At 53.5% G+C, this 19,327-nt stretch overlaps 9 protein-coding genes across 9 annotated transcripts; 6 read left to right on the top strand and 3 right to left on the bottom strand.

The window, feature by feature from the left end:
• Window positions 1-29: 29 nt before the first annotated feature.
• P153DRAFT_364505 (uncharacterized protein) lies at window positions 30-1,519 on the bottom strand. Its single transcript, XM_033667624.1, has 2 exons — window positions 1,462-1,519; window positions 30-1,414 (listed from the first exon to the last, which is right to left on the bottom strand). Exons 1-2 carry the CDS (start codon window positions 1,462-1,464, stop codon window positions 236-238), a joined length of 1,182 nt encoding a protein of 393 aa, XP_033526450.1. The 5' UTR covers window positions 1,465-1,519; the 3' UTR covers window positions 30-235.
• A 326-nt stretch (window positions 1,520-1,845) lies between these two features.
• P153DRAFT_285658 (spindle pole body interacting protein) lies at window positions 1,846-4,328 on the top strand (the record flags this gene model as incomplete). Its single annotated transcript, XM_033663411.1, has 2 exons — window positions 1,846-2,540; window positions 2,594-4,328. The coding sequence occupies 2 exons, from the start codon at window positions 1,846-1,848 to the stop codon at window positions 4,326-4,328; spliced, it is 2,430 nt and encodes an 809-aa protein (XP_033526449.1).
• A 124-nt stretch (window positions 4,329-4,452) lies between these two features.
• On the bottom strand, window positions 4,453-5,888 carry P153DRAFT_421105 (uncharacterized protein; the record flags this gene model as incomplete). Its single annotated transcript, XM_033672286.1, has 1 exon — window positions 4,453-5,888. The coding sequence occupies exon 1, from the start codon at window positions 5,671-5,673 to the stop codon at window positions 4,453-4,455; it is 1,221 nt and encodes a 406-aa protein (XP_033526448.1). The 5' UTR covers window positions 5,674-5,888.
• A 464-nt stretch (window positions 5,889-6,352) lies between these two features.
• Window positions 6,353-6,928, top strand: P153DRAFT_285123 (uncharacterized protein; the record flags this gene model as incomplete). The annotated part of the gene is made up of 1 exon (XM_033663377.1): window positions 6,353-6,928. The coding sequence occupies one exon, from the start codon at window positions 6,353-6,355 to the stop codon at window positions 6,926-6,928; it is 576 nt and encodes a 191-aa protein (XP_033526447.1).
• Window positions 6,929-7,327: 399 nt separating this feature from the next.
• P153DRAFT_310642 (X-Pro dipeptidyl-peptidase protein) lies at window positions 7,328-9,309 on the top strand (the record flags this gene model as incomplete). The annotated part of the gene is made up of 3 exons (XM_033664777.1): window positions 7,328-7,539; window positions 7,597-7,995; window positions 8,059-9,309. The coding sequence occupies 3 exons, from the start codon at window positions 7,328-7,330 to the stop codon at window positions 9,245-9,247; spliced, it is 1,800 nt and encodes a 599-aa protein (XP_033526446.1). The 3' UTR covers window positions 9,248-9,309.
• Window positions 9,310-9,917: 608 nt separating this feature from the next.
• Window positions 9,918-11,119, bottom strand: P153DRAFT_364503 (LigB subunit of an aromatic-ring-opening dioxygenase LigAB). Its single transcript, XM_033667623.1, has 2 exons — window positions 10,972-11,119; window positions 9,918-10,914 (listed from the first exon to the last, which is right to left on the bottom strand). The coding sequence occupies exon 2, from the start codon at window positions 10,881-10,883 to the stop codon at window positions 10,023-10,025; it is 861 nt and encodes a 286-aa protein (XP_033526445.1). The 5' UTR covers window positions 10,884-10,914; window positions 10,972-11,119; the 3' UTR covers window positions 9,918-10,022.
• A 254-nt stretch (window positions 11,120-11,373) lies between these two features.
• Window positions 11,374-14,302, top strand: P153DRAFT_373883 (uncharacterized protein; the record flags this gene model as incomplete). The annotated part of the gene is made up of 3 exons (XM_033669485.1): window positions 11,374-11,506; window positions 11,646-11,700; window positions 11,761-14,302. The coding sequence occupies 3 exons, from the start codon at window positions 11,374-11,376 to the stop codon at window positions 14,300-14,302; spliced, it is 2,730 nt and encodes a 909-aa protein (XP_033526444.1).
• A 143-nt stretch (window positions 14,303-14,445) lies between these two features.
• P153DRAFT_183644 (ankyrin) lies at window positions 14,446-15,916 on the top strand. Its single transcript, XM_033662387.1, has 3 exons — window positions 14,446-15,733; window positions 15,794-15,826; window positions 15,891-15,916. Exon 1 carries the CDS (start codon window positions 14,589-14,591, stop codon window positions 15,546-15,548), a length of 960 nt encoding a protein of 319 aa, XP_033526443.1. The 5' UTR covers window positions 14,446-14,588; the 3' UTR covers window positions 15,549-15,733; window positions 15,794-15,826; window positions 15,891-15,916.
• A 1,448-nt stretch (window positions 15,917-17,364) lies between these two features.
• P153DRAFT_373882 (MFS transporter-like protein) lies at window positions 17,365-19,197 on the top strand (the record flags this gene model as incomplete). The annotated part of the gene is made up of 4 exons (XM_033669484.1): window positions 17,365-17,446; window positions 17,506-18,011; window positions 18,092-18,625; window positions 18,703-19,197. 4 exons carry the CDS (start codon window positions 17,365-17,367, stop codon window positions 19,195-19,197), a joined length of 1,617 nt encoding a protein of 538 aa, XP_033526442.1.
• Between the last annotated feature and the right edge of the window lie 130 nt (window positions 19,198-19,327).

Below are 19,327 nucleotides of genomic sequence, written 5' to 3'. Positions count from 1 at the left end.
GGATAAGCTTTAGGGGCAGCTTGTTAGGGCTGGAAAATGGATTTGCTGTGAAGAAAAGGGTTCTAGATATCATTGTAGAATAATATTCAAACTCCGTAGTCGACACGTTCAACGTTGGAAGCGTTCAACTCGTCAACCATGCCAGTCATATTGCTAAGCATCTCAAACCAGCGAGAACTTCAGAACTTCAAAACTTCAACGCAAACCAAACCAATCCTGTCATTATTAATATACCCTACCCCGACGCTGGAGCGCCGCCATTCTCTCCCCCGCTACCACCTCTTAGATTGGCCATGAACTCCTGGTATCTAAACACCTCCCCCCTCCCAAGCCCCTTTCCACCCTTGCCAAAAGCTCTCCGCCCGTTGAAGCCGTCAACAACAATGTCGATTTCGCGCTCAGTCAGTTTGCGCTCGCCGTTCTCTGGGAGAGTGTGTAGCAAGGCGTCCTTCAGCTCGGATAGGTCGATCTGGCCGTCGTCTCCGTCGTCAAAGGCCTCGAATGCGGCGCTCAGCTCGTTTGTACGCGACAAGCCACTCATCAGCTCGGAGATGGTGCTGAGGTAGGTTGCGAGGTTGATGGACTGAGCGCCGTTGAAGTAGGTGGCCAGGGTGGACGGTGTGGCTGAGAGACCGAGTTGCGAGAGCATGTCGGCTACGTCGGCGGCGTTCACGTGGCCGTCGTCGTCGCGGTCCAGGACGCTGAACGACTCGCGCATGCTGTGGAGGAGAGGCGGTGGCAGTCTGGACACGGCGTCGGTCGATATGCCGCGCGACAGTGGGGCTGGTCGTGTGGCTAGACGCGTAGGTGGTACGTCGACTGGAAATGCTGGGCTCTTTCTGCCGCCATTGAATAGTGCCGATGGGCTTTTTCTACCGCCATTGAACAGCGCTGATGGACTCTCTCTATCGGCACTGAGTAGCGCTGCGGGCTGATCGACAGGCCTCTCGACGGGTGGAATTGGGCTTCTTCTGCCGGCGGTGAAGAGTGCTGCCGGGCGGTCTATGTGCTTCTCTACTTGGAATGGCACACTTTCGTGGCCGCCATCGAAGCGCGCAGCAATGGCCGCTGTGTTCGAGGTGCGTACCGGCTGGTATGTGGAAGCAAACGATGGCTGTGTGGGAGAGGGAACGTCTCGAATGGGCGACCTGGGCGGCTCAGGCGCATTTGCTGTGCCTCGTGTGTTCAGCCATGAGGGTGGGTTCTGCGGGGCCAGGCCGATCGAGGACGGACGGAGCAGTCCTGGGGAAACAGGCTCTGGCGTGTCCTTGGGCTTGAGCGGCGACGTGCTTGGCGTGATGGGCTTCAGCGTGTTGGGCGAGTGTGCGCGGATGGAGCCCGGCCGGCGGAAGGGCGACTGGCGCGGGTTGTTGAAGGAGAGCGGCGAGGGCTTGTAGGGCGTGGGCGTCGACGACTGCATGGTGTTGGTACGAGACGTGCTGGAGGGGGCTTGATACTTACCATGGCGGCGTCGTGTGCTGTGCTGTGCTCAGTCACTTCGCAGCCCGGTCGGTGTTTGGTGTTGACGTTCGCGCCTTCCCCCCCGGCAACCGCCAGCAAACGAGGCAAACCACCCCTGCGCAGCCGATCAGGGTCCAGGGTCCACCGCAGTGCATCGCCCTGCAAGTGCCGAGCAATAAGCAACACCGCAACGCACATACCTCTCTGATCTCCCACTCTTCCACCCTTCCCCTCTTTCCCCTTCACTCTCTCCCTCAGGCCAGCACCTACACCAATTCCTCAGCCGACCCCGCAAGCCAATCGTCTCGGACCGGCGCTCCCCTAGCGTGCGACACTGGACCGGGAGACCCCACAGGATGTATCGTGGAGAAGATGGAAACCCTCATGGCTGAAGTCGGCGCCCGGAAGCCCAATGGACCCCTGTCCACGCAGGTGACTGGCCTGCAGCGCCAGCCCTCGTTTTCCTCTTTCCCGCCCTCGCGCTCGCCCTCGGTGTCTGTCCGCCCTGATGCGAGGAAGGCGCGCTCTCCACATCCGCCCGTCGTGCGCGAAGACGACTTCTCGGTGCGCTCGTCCCACAGCTCCTCGCAGTCGCTTGCCCCGCCCCGTGCCAAAGCCGGCCTGAGGCTGCGCTCCCAGTACCCGGACGACGGCATCGAGAACCATGTCGAGTACATCCTGGTCGCTTCGTTCGACATTGATCGCGGGTCGATCATGGAACATCAGTATCCTGCAGCTATTAGTGGCGACGAGACTACCCTGGCCGAGCTCATGCTGCCGGACCAGGCCCACTCGCGCGACTCGGACTGGACCATCTTCTTCTTGCACAAGGATACGACTGCCGACGAGGAAGAGAGGGAGGCCAGACGAGAGCGCAGACGGAAGCGCAAGCGGGGGAAAGACGGGGCCGACGACAATGACGACGCCAAATCTGGTGCCCAAGAGCACGGCGATGACGAGGGCAGCGTTGACGAGGGCGACGATACAGAGTCGAGCGAGGAAGAGCAGGACCCAGACGGCCCGCCCTTGATCTACGTGCTGAATCTGGTCAACACTAAGAAAGACAACACCATGAAGAGGTATGCGACACACTTCCTCGACACCAACGCTGACACACACTGACATGAGGCAGAGGTGCAAACGTCAAGGCCATGGCCATATGCACACGACACTCGTTCCTGCACATATACAAGCCGCTGCTGCTGCTCGCCCTCGAGGAGTACTTCCGAGCCCCGGTTCCTGAAACGCTGGCCTTGCTCTACAACGCCCTCAACGCCATGGACCTCTCTCTGCTGCCGAAGCTGTCACAACTCGAAGGCTTCGTGCTGGGCGCCTGCGACGCAAAAGACATGTTCATCGAGAAGTTCGAGCAGATGCTCAGACAGCGGAGGGCCATCGACGCCGCGCGCAACTCCGCCAACTCAACAGACTCTCAGCCGAAACGCAAAGTATACGCCCTTCCGCGAGATACACACGAGTTCGAGTCCAAAGTCAACTACAACAACATTCCAATCCCCGTCAAGATCCCAACAGCACTGAGTCCCGAGACAGTCGGCGACTTCTGCCTTGGCGACCTCATCAAGACCTTCTCCACACCTCATGCGCAACAACCCCAGCCATTTGCTCTACATCCACATCTCACCACGAACGGCGCCTACACCCATCCCATCGTCGTCCTTGTCAACGCTCTCCTCACACAAAAGCGCATCATCTTCGTCGGCCACGGTTTGCTGGCAAGTCAAGTAGCGGAAGCCGTGCTCGCAGCATGCGCTTTGGCGTCTGGCGGCCTGCTACGAGGCTTCGTTCGACACGCCTTCCCCTATACCGATCTCACCAAAGTCGATGACCTGCTTAAAGTGCCAGGCTTCATTGCCGGCGTCACAAACCCCACATTCTCACACAAACCAGAATGGTGGGATCTCTTGTGTGACCTTCCGACTGGTCGCATGAAGATCAGTAACCGTATTGAGCCAGCCTCGCCCACAGAAGGCTCGCTCTTTTTCCAACAACAAGGCATTCCTATGAGTGGGCCTGGCAGCTTGCAAATGTCTTCCGATAGTAAAGGTGCGTTGGACTTAACTGGCGACAATGCCTTTATGGAAATCCTCATCCAAAGCATTGCCAATCGTCACGGCGAAAACGCCGTCCGCGCAAAATGGCGTTCCTGGGTGCTAAAATTCACTCGCCTCGCCGCTGCCTTTGAAGAGATGGTCTACGGCGCCTCGGCCCTTTACATTGGAGCCCACGAAACGGATGTCGGCGCATACGGCGTCTCAGGCCATGGATACGTCTGGCCGGACGAAATCTCCAAACTCCGGGAACTGGCTGCAAACGTGCATCGCATCGAGGGCTGGCGCAGCACACGTAGCTACTTCAGCTACATACAAGATCTGGCGGGGATCTGGAAACGAAGACCAGTTCGGGGCATTGACTTGTACCACCAGCACGACAAACTGCGCTGGCTCAAACTTACACACGATCAATCCGCCGCCATCTATCTCGCACTAGCCCGCTGTGTCGAAGAAGCTGGTGCGCAGTCGTTAAAAACATCGCCCTCGGATGCTGACCTCTCGGCGTCGACGTCGCATCCATTCACACTCGCGAACGACCCAGAGCGCAGGCCTGGCCCGCAACTCCAGTACGACACTATCCTGCAGCTTCTTTGTGTCATTCCAGAGAGCAATGCAGGGCTTTTTTATCTTAGTTTGGGGTTGTTTCATCCAAAGCCGGAGGTTAGGATAGCGACTGTCAAGCTACTAGAGAGGATTCAGGAACATCCCGCTGGACGGTATTTCTGGGGAAATCTGGGGAGGTTTGCGAAGCTCGCGTTTTTTAGGGTCAAGAGGGAGGAGGGGCAGGTGAGATAAGGGTGGGTTGTTCTTGTCACGGTTGGGATGAAGATGGTCAGAGCAGACTTGTAAGAGACTCGCCACGCATATCCAATTCTCACACCTTTCTCCACGTCACGTATCTTCTCAAGATATATGCATGCTATATCTTCCTCGCAGGCTGTACAACACCGACACACTCTCCAAACCCCACACCCTCCCCAACAACACCCGTAAACACAAACTCATCCCCATCCTCCAAGAACCGCAACTCCCCGCCGTCACTCAACTTACTAGTCTTCTTTCCGCCCATGGTCAGCTCAAGCAAACACCCATGCTCATGGTCCCCATCACCACTCACAGTCCCACTCGCCACCAGATCCCCCGTCCGCAGTCCACATCCACCAACCGTATGATGCGCAAGCATATGCCGAAACGTCCAATACATCGTATCGAACCCGACCTCGCACGTCGTCGTGCGCGCCCCATTCCGCACAACCGTGCCCGAGAGCCTAATCGCATAATTCACCGGCCTCGGATCCGCCAAAAACTCCGCCTCGGGATTCATCCTCTCCGGCGCAGGGACCTCATACGGCGCCAGCGCCTCCAGCGGCACAACCCACGCCGACATCGACGTGCCGAAGTTCTTCCCATTAAACGGCCCCAGCGGATTCATCTCCAGGCCCTGAATATCGCGCGCGCTCCAGTCATTCACCAGGACGAGTCCGAAGATATGCGCATCCGCGTCCTTGGCAGCGAGATGCGTACCGGCTTCCACGGGCCGCCCAATGATGGCGCCGACTTCCATCTCGTAGTCCAGTGCGCGCGACGCGCCGAACACGATCTTCTTGTCCGCTGCGGCCGCAGCGGGGTTCTCAATGTACTGGCCCAGCGGCCGTGTTATAGGCGCGGGGGATACGCGGATCGAGGAGCAGCGCCCTGCGTAGCCGACGGGGAACTTGTGGAAGCCTGGTGGTAGTGTGCGCGTCCCTTGGATGGCTTCGCCGGCGTTGAGCACGTGGTTGCGCGAGGCGGAGTAGTCTGTGAAGTCGCCGATGTGCATGGGGAGGTGCATGGTTACATCGCTGATGCTTTCGGCGTGGGCGCTGTGCTGGGAGGTGGTGTGCGCGTGTTGGATGGCGGCGCGGACTTGGGTGTGGATTGCGCGGGGGAGCGCGGCGAAGGCGTTGAGGGTTGAGGAGCGGAATAGTGAGGGGAGGTCCGCGGGGATGGATGTGAATGGGGGGGTTTGGGAGAGTGAGGCGAGGAAGATTATTGAGTTTTCTATGCGCGTTACGCATTGGGGGGTGGGGTGTTTGGCGGAGCTGGCGATGCCGTAGGGGATGTTGTTGGGACCGAAGTGGGATGTGTATGGGTCTGCCATTGCTGCGGTTTGCGGGCTGGGTTGTTTTCTTGCTTGGAAATGGCGATCAGTGGTGAGAGAGTTTGTTTTTGGGGTTTTAGGAAAGGGTTCTGAGATTGTTGGTCGTGTACTTAGTGTGCTTGTATTGTTGTTTGGTCAAGCTACCTGTCTTGGACAACCTCCTCCACATCGGTACCCGACAAATCTATTCTGCGGGGTAGAAAATGTCTTGCCGGGATGTTGATGGCATATTGCGGGCTCCCCTTTACCTCTACTGAACGTGTATGACGGTGCTGCTCCGACACTTGTCCGTCATGGGAGTTGCATGTACCCTCGAAGAACGTCAGACAAGAGGTCATACTAGTCCATGGCCTGTTCCTCGACCTATGGCCTGTTCCTCGACCTGACAAAACCACGCCCATGAATTCATGCCCACATGCAAGCCCCGCATTGTAAAAACCGTAAACTCCGTTATACGAAGTACCCCACAATTGCAACTCGTCGTGTCGGACGGGAGATCGAGAACCAACCCTCCACATCGCGAAACCATCTATTTTCCCATTGCCATCCACCCACCACACGAAACTTCTACAAACCAACCACCTACAAACCCTTCAATCTTACACTTCATCAAACATCCCTCAAAGCACCTTCTTCCCAACTACCTCTTCTCCAGCAAATCCTCCCCCTATTTCCAACCATGTCCCCACCCACCACCGACGCAGTCCCAGAGAACACGCTCCCCCAAGTACACCGCTACATAACCACCCACGACACCACCACAAAAAAAGCAATCTTCTCCTCCGCCGTCCCCTCCACCCAAAAATTCGACATCCTCCCCACCGGCGACGCCGCCTTCGGCCTAGGCTACATCACGAAAGGCTTCCCGGTGGATCTAAACAACGACGCCGACCTCTCAACCTACACGCCCTACCTGACCAGCTCCCCGGGGCTCGTTGTATCAGGGGGCACGGTGCTGCGCTACGTGGACATGAAGCCCGGGCACACGTCGCCTATGCATCGTACTGTTTCGTTGGACTATGGTGTTGTGCTGGAGGGCGAGGTGGAGCTTATTCTCGATTCTGGGGAGACGAGGAGGATGAAGAGAGGGGATGTGGCCGTGCAGAGGGGCAGTATGCATGCCTGGCGGAATCTTAGTCAGACGACGTGGGCGCGGATGTTGTATGTGCTGCAGGAGTGTCGGCCGGTGGTTGTGGGGGGGGAGGGGCTGGGGGAGGATTATGGGAGGATGGAGGGTGTGCCTGCTTCTTCTTAGGTGGTGGGGTTGGGGAATTGAATGGTTGTCTCTGTGATATTTGGCTTTGTGAGATTATGTGGTGATTTGGTAATGTGTCGGAACTGTGAGATGTCGTAGTATACTTTTCTGAAGACATTGTCATTGCGTCCTACAAGACTCGTGTCAACTTGCGTATCCGCCTAACTGATGCTGTACAGTCTGGTTCTGGTTGCCCACATGCGTCGTATAGCCATCCTCGAAACTACGAAACATGCCCACCCCCACATCCCGAAGGACCCCTCAGCGCCCCACGTTTCGGCCGTCAATCATGGCAGCGGTACCGACATCCACAACACGCCATAGCCGTTATTATATAGTAAAAAAGTTGCTGAAAGTTGCGCAGACATACATACCTTTCACCTCATTGACATACTCGCAATGGCCGACACGCTCGAAGTCAAAGACGCGCACACCGTCGACGAAACATCCTTCCCATACATCTACGAGCAACATGTCCCTGTCCCGCTGAAGACAAGCTCAACCGGCATCATTCGATGCAACGTGTACCGCCCGAAGTCGACCAAGGAGGGTGCGAAGTGCCCTGTGCTGGTCACGTATGGGCCGTACGGGAAGGATATTCCTTACAAAGAGTATGTTTTGTTCCATCTGCATGTATGTCAGACCAACAGCTAATATGCCTGTTCCAGCTTCCACGGTAAATCCTTCTCAGAAGTCAATCCGGAGCATCACTCGGAGCACTCGGCATGGGAGACGCCAGACCCCGGGTTCTGGACCGCGCAGGACTACATCATTGTGCGTGCTGATGAGCGCGGCTTGGGCATGTCCCCGGGGTTTCTGGATACGATGTCGAGGGGGACGAGTGAGTGTTTCTTCGATGTTGTCGAGTGGTGTGCTGAGCAGGAGTGGTCTTCTGGTAAGGTTGGCTTGCTGGGTATTAGTTACTATGCTGGTTCGCAGTGGCGCGTTGCTGCTAGGAAGCCGAAGGGCTTGGCTGCGATTATTCCCTGGGAGGGAATGAGCGATTACTATCGTGATCGCTGTAGGCATGGAGGGATTTTGAGCAATAAGTTCATTGACTTTTGGTGGTGAGTACTCCTTCATCGACTTGCAGATTGGGATTGTGGTTGCTGACGTGAATTTTCACCCAGGAATCGTCAAGTCATTACAAACCAGTACGGTCGTCCCGGACGAGCGGCGAGAAACTGGGGCCCGGATGGCGTCGATGGCGACTTGTCCGAAGAAGCACGAGCGAAGAATAGGCAAGATCAGAACATCGACAACGCCAACAACCGGTTCCGAGACGAGGACTATTACGCCAGCAAAGAGTACGATATGGCGGATATCGAAGTGCCGCTCCTGTCGGTCGGCAACTGGGGTGGCATCCTGCTCCATTTGCGTGGAAACATCGAGGGATACACGCATGCGGGATCCGAGTTCAAGTACTTGAGGATGATTGTGGGACGCCACGACTTGCCCTTCTACTACAAGGAAGAAGTCGAAGTGCAACGCAGTTTCCTCGATGCGTTCCTCAAAGGTGACGACAGAGTAGGCTGGTCCGTGAAAGGCAAAGTCCCAGCCGTAGACATGGTTTTGCGAAAAGGCGACGTGGGCTTCGACAACGCAGAGAAAGAAAAGATCTACGAGCGACGAACAGAAAACGAATGGCCCATTGCACGAACCCAGTACACAAAGTTCTTCCTCTCGCCCTCGCAGATACTCACCCAAGACCAACCCACGACCCCCCGTCCACAAAAGCTTTCCTACGAAGCGCTCGGCAACCTCGAAAACCCTAAATTCCTCCAATTCACAACCGCGCCCTTTGAGGAAGAGACGGAGATAACAGGCCACATCGTCGCGCACCTAAACGTCTCGCTCTCTCCCCACGCCACCAGCAAAACACCCACAGACATCGACCTCTTCCTCACGCTGCGCTACATTTCCCCCGCCGGCAAGGAGGTAAACTACACCGGCACAGCCGGCGACCCGATCCCCCTCGCAAAAGGCTGGCTGCGCGTCAGCCTCCGCAAGACGGACCCCTCGCACCCAAAGCACCGCGAATACCTCCCCTGGCGCAACTACTTCAGCACCGACGTCCAGCCCGTTGTCCCCGGCGACGTGTATGCTGTTGATGTGGAGGTGTGGCCTACTAATGTTGTGGTGGAGAAGGGCGGGAAGATTGTGTTTGAGGTTGCTAGTGGGGATACGCAGGGGAGTGGCATCTTTCAACATGGGCATCCTGAGGATCGGAGTGAGGCGAAACTTGCGGGGATGAATCATTTGCATTTTGGAGAGAGGTGTGTGAATTATGTTACGTTGCCGGTTATTCCGCCGAAATGAGGGGGTTGTTTGGGGTGGGTGTAGAAAACTAGAAGTGTGGATAGCATGTTTTGTTGGTATGGAAGAATGTACTGGAATTCTTGTATCTTGTTTTCCAGAGTTGGTCTGTTTTCTGTTGGTGAGCTCAACAAATCAACGTCTTCGCCAGTCCGTATGTCAGTACAAGGATTGGACTCTTCTGTAATTGTAGACACTCTGCATGATAGAACATGATTCCCACTCTTCAATGTAGTCGGAAACTCATCCTGTATAGCCATGTCTGCCAGGTAGTTGTGAGGCCCATATTATCTTTAAGAATTTCTACCAAGAATTTACTACATAAACAATTTCTCGTGTACAACTTAACGAGAATTGTTGGCGCGCAGAAAACCTCACTCTGAAGCCTTGCTACCCGTCAGCTTTTAGGATTGAACCTTCTTCGTCCTGGGATACAAATTGAAAGAAGAGAAGTTTCTAGCAATTCCAGTGAAAGAGTCTGGGGTAAAGCTCCCAGAAGGTTACACATGCTGTTCAAACGGCCTCTGAACTTTAGTGATAAATATCGCTGCATGCACAGTACACGCCTAAAATGTATACTCTCTCTTGCGATGTGTAGCCAACAATCTATTACCTTACGCTTGTCACAATCAGTAAGAAGATCCATAAAATTGCACATCGGACTCCTTAAAAGATTATGATATATTTAAAAAACTCCATCCATCTGTTGTAAGATCCAAACGTTACTATCACAAACAAAGGTAACCCCAGACGCCCTACGCCATTCATTTCTGACTTCTCAAGCCCACTTGCCAAACGAGAATTGACTGTTACACATCTGGCACAACTCCCAGTCTTCAGCGCCCAGCTCACACTTGTCGCTGCTCTTCTCGGACGCATCGATGGCCCCAGCAATAAAACACGCCGCCATGTAATGGTCATCAGTGGCATGAGCGTCTCTAAACATAGGATGCTTCATCAACCTTGTGATACCTCTTGTCACAGCTCCCTTCCTCCCGCTCCCACTGCTCCGCACAAACACATCCTCGACGCTCTGTCGGAACTCCAGCATCGGCGCGTCAGGTGGGTAGGGCTGAGCAAAGTTGTCCGAGTACCGCAGCATTTGCATCCAGTTGTTGCGGTACAGGTTATGCACCGCGCCGCCCGTGCCGATAATGAGATACCCATCCTCTCTGAACGGCGCAACAAGACTACCCACACGCGCATGCAGATGCGGATCGAACCTAGAATTCATACTAACGATTGTCGTCGGCGGACATCCCCCCGGAAACATGCGTATGAGGATAAGAAACGTATCATGGATCCAGTCGAACGAGTCGTTTGGACGAGCATCCAGACCGCCCTCGCGCAGCGCCGCGATGACCTTCTTGCCTGTTGCGAGGTCCGGGTTGAGCTCGTAGTTGACGTATTTACTTGGGTGCACGTAGGCGACTGGGGATTTTGCCGGCTTCGGGTTCATGGCGACATCGATGCGGTTTGTGCCTCGCGCGTCCCAGTGAGCGCCCATCATTATCACGCCTTTGACGTTGTTGCGGAGCGCGGCGTCGCCACATGCTTTCCAGTAGTCGGCTGAGCGGGAGGCTTCGCCCAGCATCATTGTCGAGCCATGGGAGAAAAAGTGGAGGGGTGCGGAAACCATGGTGGTGGTGATGTGTGAGATGAATGTAGAGCTGTGTGCTGAGTTAGTGGTGTTTGGATGGCTGGAGGTTTCTTGTCAATGGGCTTACTGAATAAAACCGGGTTCTTTCCGGGGGCTGCTCTAAGCACCTGCTAATGATTTTGTGAATGTGTTTCTCCCGTTGATGAAGCAGTTAGAAAACGCGCGTCGAACCAGGCTCAAACTTCTGTTACTTGTGACTGAATCTCCACCTCTTGTGCAACATGGATTGTGCTAAAATCACATACCTCGATTATAAGACTCGTGATGTGGAGACTCGTCGGGAGCCCGCCCAGTCGTCGGCCGAGGTCTTTGTTTGGCCACCCATCCCCACGCGTCGACCCACATGTAGGGGCTTGTAAACTTTCGTCCCCGCTGCATGTCAACCCCAGACCTTCCTCCACTTCGCTGCTCCGACGCCACTCACGCCCGACGCGTTCCATCGTTCCCGAGTACAACTGTCACACGAGAAATGGCCATGCCATCGCAGGACCAGTTAGCGGCGCCCACTACTGATCCAGACCAAGCAGCACGCCTCTTTCAGTGCAGCACGTGTAAGCGCTCTTTTACCAGAGCAGACCACCTCACACGGCATGTGAGAGCGCGTACGTCTCCCGATGCGATTGGCGTGGCTGAGATGCTTTGGAGGAATGCAAGCTGTCCGATCGACGGCGAATTGGACTACTTCTAAACAAGAACGCGCAATCTTGTTCTGAGTTCGTACGACTGACGCGTAACGAGCAGACACTAAAGCGAAACCCTATGTATGCCCTGTTTGCTCAAAAGGCTTTGCTAGAATGTAGGTGTATTCCCTGCTGGTAGAGGCAAGTCGTTCCTTCCTGTTGCTAACTTTTTGCAGCGACTTGCTCAAGAGACATGTCAGTAATCATGATTCAAGTTCTACCAACAAACGACAACGGCGAGAAATTGCTCGCGACACTAGAGTAGTGCAAGCTTGCGAGGCTTGTTCTCAAAGTCATCTGCGATGCGAAGACGATAAACCGTGTAGCCGATGCAAGAAGAAGAACATTCCTTGCCAGGTGCCTGAGGTTTCTACCATGGATGACAATGAGAGCAATGAACTCGATGCTGTCCACGCCGCACAAGATCTGCTTGGCCTTTCGACAGGCTTTGAATATCCATCCACTATGCCTAATATGGACGAGAACGTGACTCAGCCTTCGACACTGAGGCTGAGTACACAGAACACCCCTTTAACACTGGTGATGGGCGTTCACCATCCTCAAGACCATATCACTTTCCCATCAACCACGTCCACGGTTCATGGAAACCGGGAACCCTCCCGAACGCTGGAGCAAGGTGATCGTGAGCGGTCATCGATCATGTCTAACAACGCTGTACCTAGGGACAGCATTGTATTAAACCAACCGTATACAGGTGATGCAGCGGACCACCAATCTTTCTTCGATGGACCCGATTCAAGCTTCGGTAATACGCCGTCCATTGATCCGTTCCTACCCGAGCACTTTCGCAATATGCCTCCCTTTGAGGCCTACTTTTCTGGTCAGGCTACACCTCGTGGTATCATGGACCTCAGCTTTGACTTGGATATCGGTCTTACCGACATTGACCTCGGCTTGTTAGACCAGTACAACTTTCAGATACCATTCACAGCGGGAACACCGTCAACCGATGCACAAGGGCTCGAGCAACAGCTCTCCGAGAACGACAATGCCCCAGTCAGGAGCGAGGCTTTCAAGCAAAGTATTTGGCGCTATCTACCACAGCGAAACCAAAACTATGTAGCACAAGAACAGCACAATTTGGCTTTTGCGGACGCGCATAAAGACAACGGCCGCCGCGCGCATATCACTCAACGCCGAGTAGTTGCGGAAAAGCTGAATCGTTCTAGCCGTGACAGATTGCTGGCCCTTGTACTAGGAGCATGTGGCCCGGCAAACGTCCAGCGCATAGCCTCTGCCTTCCCGAGCGTTGAATTGCTTGACAGCCTTATCCAATACTTCCTTACCTCGCCATCTATCGATGCGCAATCATGGTTCCATTTGCCAACGTTTTCTCCCTCCAAGCTGAGCCCACATCTACTTGCGTGTACAATAGCTACCGCTGCCGCTACAACCCCAGATGTGCCTTTGCGGAAACTTGGTTTCGCGATGCACGAAGCAGCTAGGATCGCCCTTTCCTCCGCGTTTGAGTACGATAATACCGCAATTAGGGATTTTGACCATGTGCGAATTTTTCTTGTTGAGCTCGAACTCGGAATGTGGAGCGGTATCAGTCGCAAGATGGAAATCGCAGAGAGTTTCTTCCAGGCGTTGTTGACTATGCTTCGACGTGGTGGTCGTTTTCGGCGATCGACATGGAAAGAACTGCTGCCTGTGGTGGAGGATCAGGGAGCAGAACTTGAGACAAAGTGGCAAGAATGGGTAGGCCAGGAATGTTTCCTGCGCATGGTCTACCGTACTTTTGAGCTTGACAGGCAGTCCTCGATGGCTCTGCTGAAGCCGCCCCTGATCTCTTACGCGGAAATGCAGCTGCCCTTGCCTAGCTCAAACCTTCTTTGGCACGCCAAATCGGCCGTCGCATGGAAATCTGTCCATCTGGGTATGGTACACAACATAATGAAACGACCGTCGGCAATAGACTGCCTTTCGGACCTTGATCACCTGGCTCGGCATGAGAGTGCAAGTACAACATACCTCTACATGATGTGGGGTATGATCTGGGAGTATCGCCAAATGAGTGCACTATCGGCCAAATCGTCTTCCCAGACAAACAACAACCTCATTTTGTCGTCGCGCTATCAAGAGCTGGTCAAGAAGCTCGAAGACTTTCGGGTCAGTAGCCTTCACTTGAGCAAAAGTGCGGAGATGACGATGGAGCTTATGCTTGTGCATTTGAATGCACCTCTAGATGACATCCAGCTTTTCGCGGGTATTGAGGGACAGGAGGAAGCTCGATGCGCATACCCAATACTACGGGACTGGATCAAAACTGATTCGGCCCGTCAAGCATTGTGGCATGCTGGTCAGATCCTCCGCGCTGCCGAGAGTCTGCCCAAGGCTTTGCTCTGCAACTTCAACGCCGTCGCTGTTTACCATGCTGGACTCATCCTATGGGGCTACGGGTTTCTTAAACGACTGACCTCCAATGAACTCACTCCAAACTCAACTCCACAAGCAGTCGTCATCCTCAACGGGACCGATTCCCTGAGTGCTCGACGATTCATTACCATGGATCGAGGGTTACCTTCAATAAGAAGTCCGACTTCGCAGGCTACCACACAACTCAGTGATGTGTGCGGAGTCATGGATGGGTTGGTTCGTTTACTTCGTGCGCCTCACGATACCATAGAAGAGTGCCCGCCGCTTGTGGGGAATTTAGTGCAGCTGCTAGAGGGGTTGCGCATCGCTACCAAATGAAGGGTTTGCGACTCAGTCTTTATTCTGGATACGGCCTCCAGGAGTGGCTGTAGCTATGGTGGTGTGATGAGCCAGTTGGGGATGGGTAGTTGATTTTACGTCATCGGGGCTGTGCGCTCCTTCTGCCAACCGATCGACACTATCATCGTCCAGAGTCACAGCAATGATCAGTCCCGCCTGCTATTTATAATCTATTCCTCGAACGGATACCACCCGTACCTTTGCTAAGTTTTGATGCCAACCCAGCTCCAAATAAAATTCCATTGCCAAAACCTTTTCTACAACCATGGCGGAAGTAAATCCAGCAGACCTTAGGGATTTACCGTCTAGGTACCAGTCATCAAGAGGCTTAAACGACGTCCTGATCGGTGAGGACACCGCCCTCCCCCTTATCAACACAAGCTCCACAGGAGACATCACGACGCTTCGGGGTATGCTGGAACAGTCTCCCGAGATTGCACTGGAGTCGCCGCATCGCATTTATCACGAATATCGTCCAGCAAAGGATAAGAACGATGTGCGAGGCGTGTTAGCAATGAAAAGGTCAAACCTCCACCAGGCCATCTTACGAGCAGCCGAGAACGGCTATGCCACAGCAGTCTCGATTTTACTCGACTTCGCGTCGCGAAACGGCGTCAGGCTGTCGTCCGTGATTGACCGGGTAACCATCAAGAGAACTATCGAAACTGGCCACGCTGCCGTATTCGAGGTGTTAGCCATGGCAGACCCGACCGTCGCCACCCACAATGATTTTCAGGGCCGACTACCACTTGACTTAGCTATAGCGTCACACGAGATCGAGGTCGCCAGAGTAATCCTTCAGCACGGCGGAGGTCGCGAATTCGCGAAACCACTTCACGGTTCGACCTACCCAAACTCTCGGCTATGCAAGGCCACCAGATCTACCGAGAAAACCATGACAGAGCTACTAATACAACATGGTTATGCTGTCAGAGGGTCAGGAGCATTGCAAATGGCTGCGGATCGCGGCGCTCTCGATACCATACGCCTCCTCGTGGAGGAGCACGGAGCTGACGTGAACGAGCGACTTCCCGCAGAAACTCTCCCACGTGTCGACAACGCTTTATTCGCGAGCTGGACACCTATGCATTTTGCGGCAAGATGGGGTAAAGAGGAGGCAATGAAGCTGTTAGAAAGCTATGGGGCGAAAACTGATGTGTTGGACGTGAATGGAAAGACTCCTTCGCGACTACTAGAGGAGCGAAAAGAAAGAAGCAAAACGTAATAGCGCTCGTCTGCGTACGTAGCAGTTGCCGTTCCACGAAGCAGATGGGAGGTCATGATGGAACCGTACCATATACCAAGATAGCATATATTCGCCCTGAAGTACTCCAACTATCCCTCAGCTTTCTGCTATCGCAAGAAGGCGCCTTTAGTATCGCCTTGCGCACTTCTTTTTTTCGTTCACAGGTATGCCCGGTTATAATCTAATCGCGAGAGAGCGATCGGTCTCTGATTGTGACGGAAAAGAGTGTGCGAAGCAAATTAGTGCGAAAAACGCTGGTGAGTGAGGTTTTCACTAATACTCTTTCACCATAATTTAACCGCGATACTGATTACATCACAGATTCAAATACTTTCGTAACTCTGCCTCGCATCTGCTACTCTGAAGGATGTACATTTTTTGGGCATCGTCCTGGAGGCACGTGGCACGGTTCGGATGTAGCGACAGTATTGTGGTTTGTCGCACATCCGTGGGCAATACTCTGCATCCTTCTGCGCCTCGTTGGCTTAGCGGCTGTGGTAATAAAGAGATGTAGGGGATCTTGGCAGGAAAACACGACATACTCTAAGCTGGAATAAGAAGACACTGGAAACGGAATTTCCACAACACGCCATGTGTTATGGTTGTTGTTCTGGCATTATTCTGCAGGAACATTGCGAGACGTTGCGGACAAGAGGCCTTCGTGGCGCTAACGGATATCTGTTTACCGCAAGGATGCAGGTGCATAACGCGTATGCCTACGGTGACAATCCCGTGCTAGTGCTAGCAACGACCTTGCGACGCTGTTCTATCTTGCATTACTCAGAACCAGAACCTGACATGGCGAATCGGGTTGTCATCAAAAGTTGGGTGTGCAAAGTGAGGTATGGGTTCAGCGTCATTAACACTGTCCCCAGTGCTGTCTGCAAAAGCAGGTTATCTTCAGATCACTGGACTAATCCAAATGTCGCCTTCTATATATGTGCAATCGTTGTACGAGCGTGTCGTACGAAGGTTGGTCGCAGTCAAGGAAAGATAGGCTGCTCCGGGTTTCGATGCAATCCCTAGCTCATAATGGGCAGACTGGGACCAGGCCAGGCCTTGATGTCATGCATAATCTAGCCTTTTTCGCCAATTTATGCAGGTGCTCGCCTAGTTCACGCATCTTCACTGACACATCTGCCCGGAAAACTTTCATCTGCATGAGATATTTGATATACCAGTTTGAAGGAAGACCTCAGCCTCATGATCACTTTGGAGAAAGATCACAACGTTATTGTCGATAACATAAATTCGACGTGAATATTAAATCGCACATCTCTATTTATAAACAAGGACTCCACTTGGCTCACCGAGAGGGTATCACGACAACATTATGTGCGGTCGAATGCCAACCGAAATAGTGTCTTTTCGGTGTACTTGAAACCGCACACAATCCTTATGGACAGCGAACAAAAAGCGGCAGAGGCATACGGTACTCGTACCCCACACGTCCCGATCAACCCCATGGGGAACACCAGACCGTGCACAGACACGAATTCACCGCCCTACCAATGATATCCCATTCGCCAGTCCCCTGTACTAATTTACCTGTCAGATCTGCACTGCACGTGCCGATCTCGCAGGTGTGAATCTTTGGGGATGCAGCCACAATCGGGAGGTGGAGTTTGGACCAAGTAACCAAATTCTTATTAGTGGCTGGCTAGGTACAACGGCCTGCTCTATAACTTAAGGCCTGTGCCGACCCTTGTTAATCTCCTATATCGATACGAGTGGAAGTTTTGTCAGTCTCGAGGCAGGACTTTGTTTGTTCCATACACCATCGTCGTCACTCACAATGACAAGTCTGCTTGGGGCCTTCCGGCTCTCGAAGGAGGAGGTCAAGCTCGCGAAACCACCTGGAACATCGACACTAGTTGGTGAGCAATGCGTGTTATTAACGTCTTCCTGAGCACTTGACGCTAATACGTAGAACCAGAACATCTCGAATGGACAGCATCCCAACAAGGTCACGATGAGATCCGCCTCGTACCGCAACCATCGGCCGATCCCATGGACCCTCTCAATCTTCCATGGTGGCAGAAGATGGCCATGTTGATCACCTTGTCGATTCATCCTTTTGTCGTCAACGTTACGGCATCGTCTATGGGTAGTGCGCTTCCCGTTTACGCAGCGGCGCCTGTATTTGGACCCATTCCTGTGCCATTTGCGCGATTAGGGTACCTCATCGCTGTCAACGTCCTACTCATCGGAGTGTCCAACTTGTTTTGGGTTCCTCTTGCAAACACTTTTGGTCGTCGCAATATCAACCTCATCAGTTTGGCGATACTCATCGTCTCGAGTGCTTGGGCTGGGTTAGCCACAAGCTTCAATAGCCTTTTGGCAGCTCGTGCTATTATGGGTATTGGAGCGGGTCCTGCAGATGCTGTAACCCCTGACGTGTTGGGCGAGATCTTCTTCATTCACCAACGCGGACGAGCAATGGTAAGTCATGACTATTTATCCAAGACACATGTACGAGTGTCGATGCTAAACCAATAAGCGCTGACAACCTCTGTTACTAGGCTGTCTACACCATGGCGTTGACTTTGGGCGCCGGCGGTGGCGGATTGTTTGGAGGCTACATTGCTTTCAACCTCGGCCTATCATGGATTCACTGGATAAACGTCATCATTTGCAGCGTTACCTTCGTTCTCGTTTTGCTTTTTCAGGCTGAAACACTCTACGACCGCCATCAAACAACTATCGAGGTCCCCAGAGGAGATGCGGATGATACGGATAAGCCAGAGGTGGACAGGAAAGAAATTATTGTGCTAGCCGAGTCCGCACCGCCTTCCTCATACCAACCGTACTCGTACATGCGTTCCTTGAAGCTTTGGACTTACCGCCCTGGACTCGGCCACAGGCTGATGTCGCCTTACAAAGTCGCGAGGTATCCCGGTGTCTGGTTGGTTACTCTCTGGTACAGTGGTCTTGTTGGTCTCGTGGTTACGATGAGTACCATTGGTCCTTCGCTGCTTGCTGCTCCACCGTACCTATGGGGCAAGAATATTGGTCTAGTCAACATTGGCGCCATTGTCGGCGCAATACTCGGTGCTGTAAGTCATTCCAAGCTGTGCTGAGTTCACTCAGCTTCATCTCGTGTGTGTTATTCATTTGCTGACCAACGCTTCAGGCCTACACCTACCTTGTCACAGATTGGTCGACTAAGCGTGCGGCTCAGAAAGACCGAGACGGATTCGCAGAGCCCGAAACTCGTCTCATCAGCGCACTTCCTGCACTTTTCCTCGCCACAGCTGGCGCCCTTGTCTACGGCTTTGTTGGCCAGAACCCTTCCAGGCTCGGTTGGGTTGGTCTCAACGTCGGTCTCGGCATGGTAAATTTCGGACTTGCGCAGGTGCCTTCAGTGGGCTTCAACTACGTGATGGAATCGTACAGCTCTCAGGCTGGAGATTGCTTCGTCTTCATCACATTTGCGAGAGGTATCGTGGCCTTTGCCTTCTCTTTCTTCGTGGGCGATTGGGTCGCTATGAGCGGTGTTGCGGAGCCCTTTGGTATTTTTGCCATGCTCATGGGGGTTTTCTCGCTGCTCACTATTCCTGTGATCTTGTATGGCAAGCGACTCAGGCTTTGGACTGCGAAGTGGGTACCTGAAGGGACTGCTATGTAATTGAGGGTTCGTTAGCCAAATTGATACCTTCTACACACTATTCTTGAACGCGCAGAACATTTTGATAGGTCTGATACCGTGAGAATGGTGGTTGCTTTTGTTGTCGTCATTTTAAGAAGATCCAAGTAAC

The sequence above is a fragment of the Dothidotthia symphoricarpi genome (assembly GCF_010015815.1).
Source record: "Dothidotthia symphoricarpi CBS 119687 unplaced genomic scaffold P153scaffold_5, whole genome shotgun sequence".
NCBI classification, from domain to species: domain Eukaryota; kingdom Fungi; phylum Ascomycota; class Dothideomycetes; order Pleosporales; family Dothidotthiaceae; genus Dothidotthia; species Dothidotthia symphoricarpi.
The sequence above is the reverse complement of the archived record's forward strand: the minus strand, read 5'-3'. Positions and strand labels throughout refer to the sequence as shown.

Coding starts and splice junctions, on each gene's coding strand:
- P153DRAFT_364503 (XM_033667623.1), bottom strand. CDS start 10,883: ATGGTTTCCGCACCCCTCCACTTTTTCTCCCATGGCTCGACAATGATG.
- P153DRAFT_183644 (XM_033662387.1), top strand. CDS start 14,589: ATGGCGGAAGTAAATCCAGCAGACCTTAGGGATTTACCGTCTAGGTAC.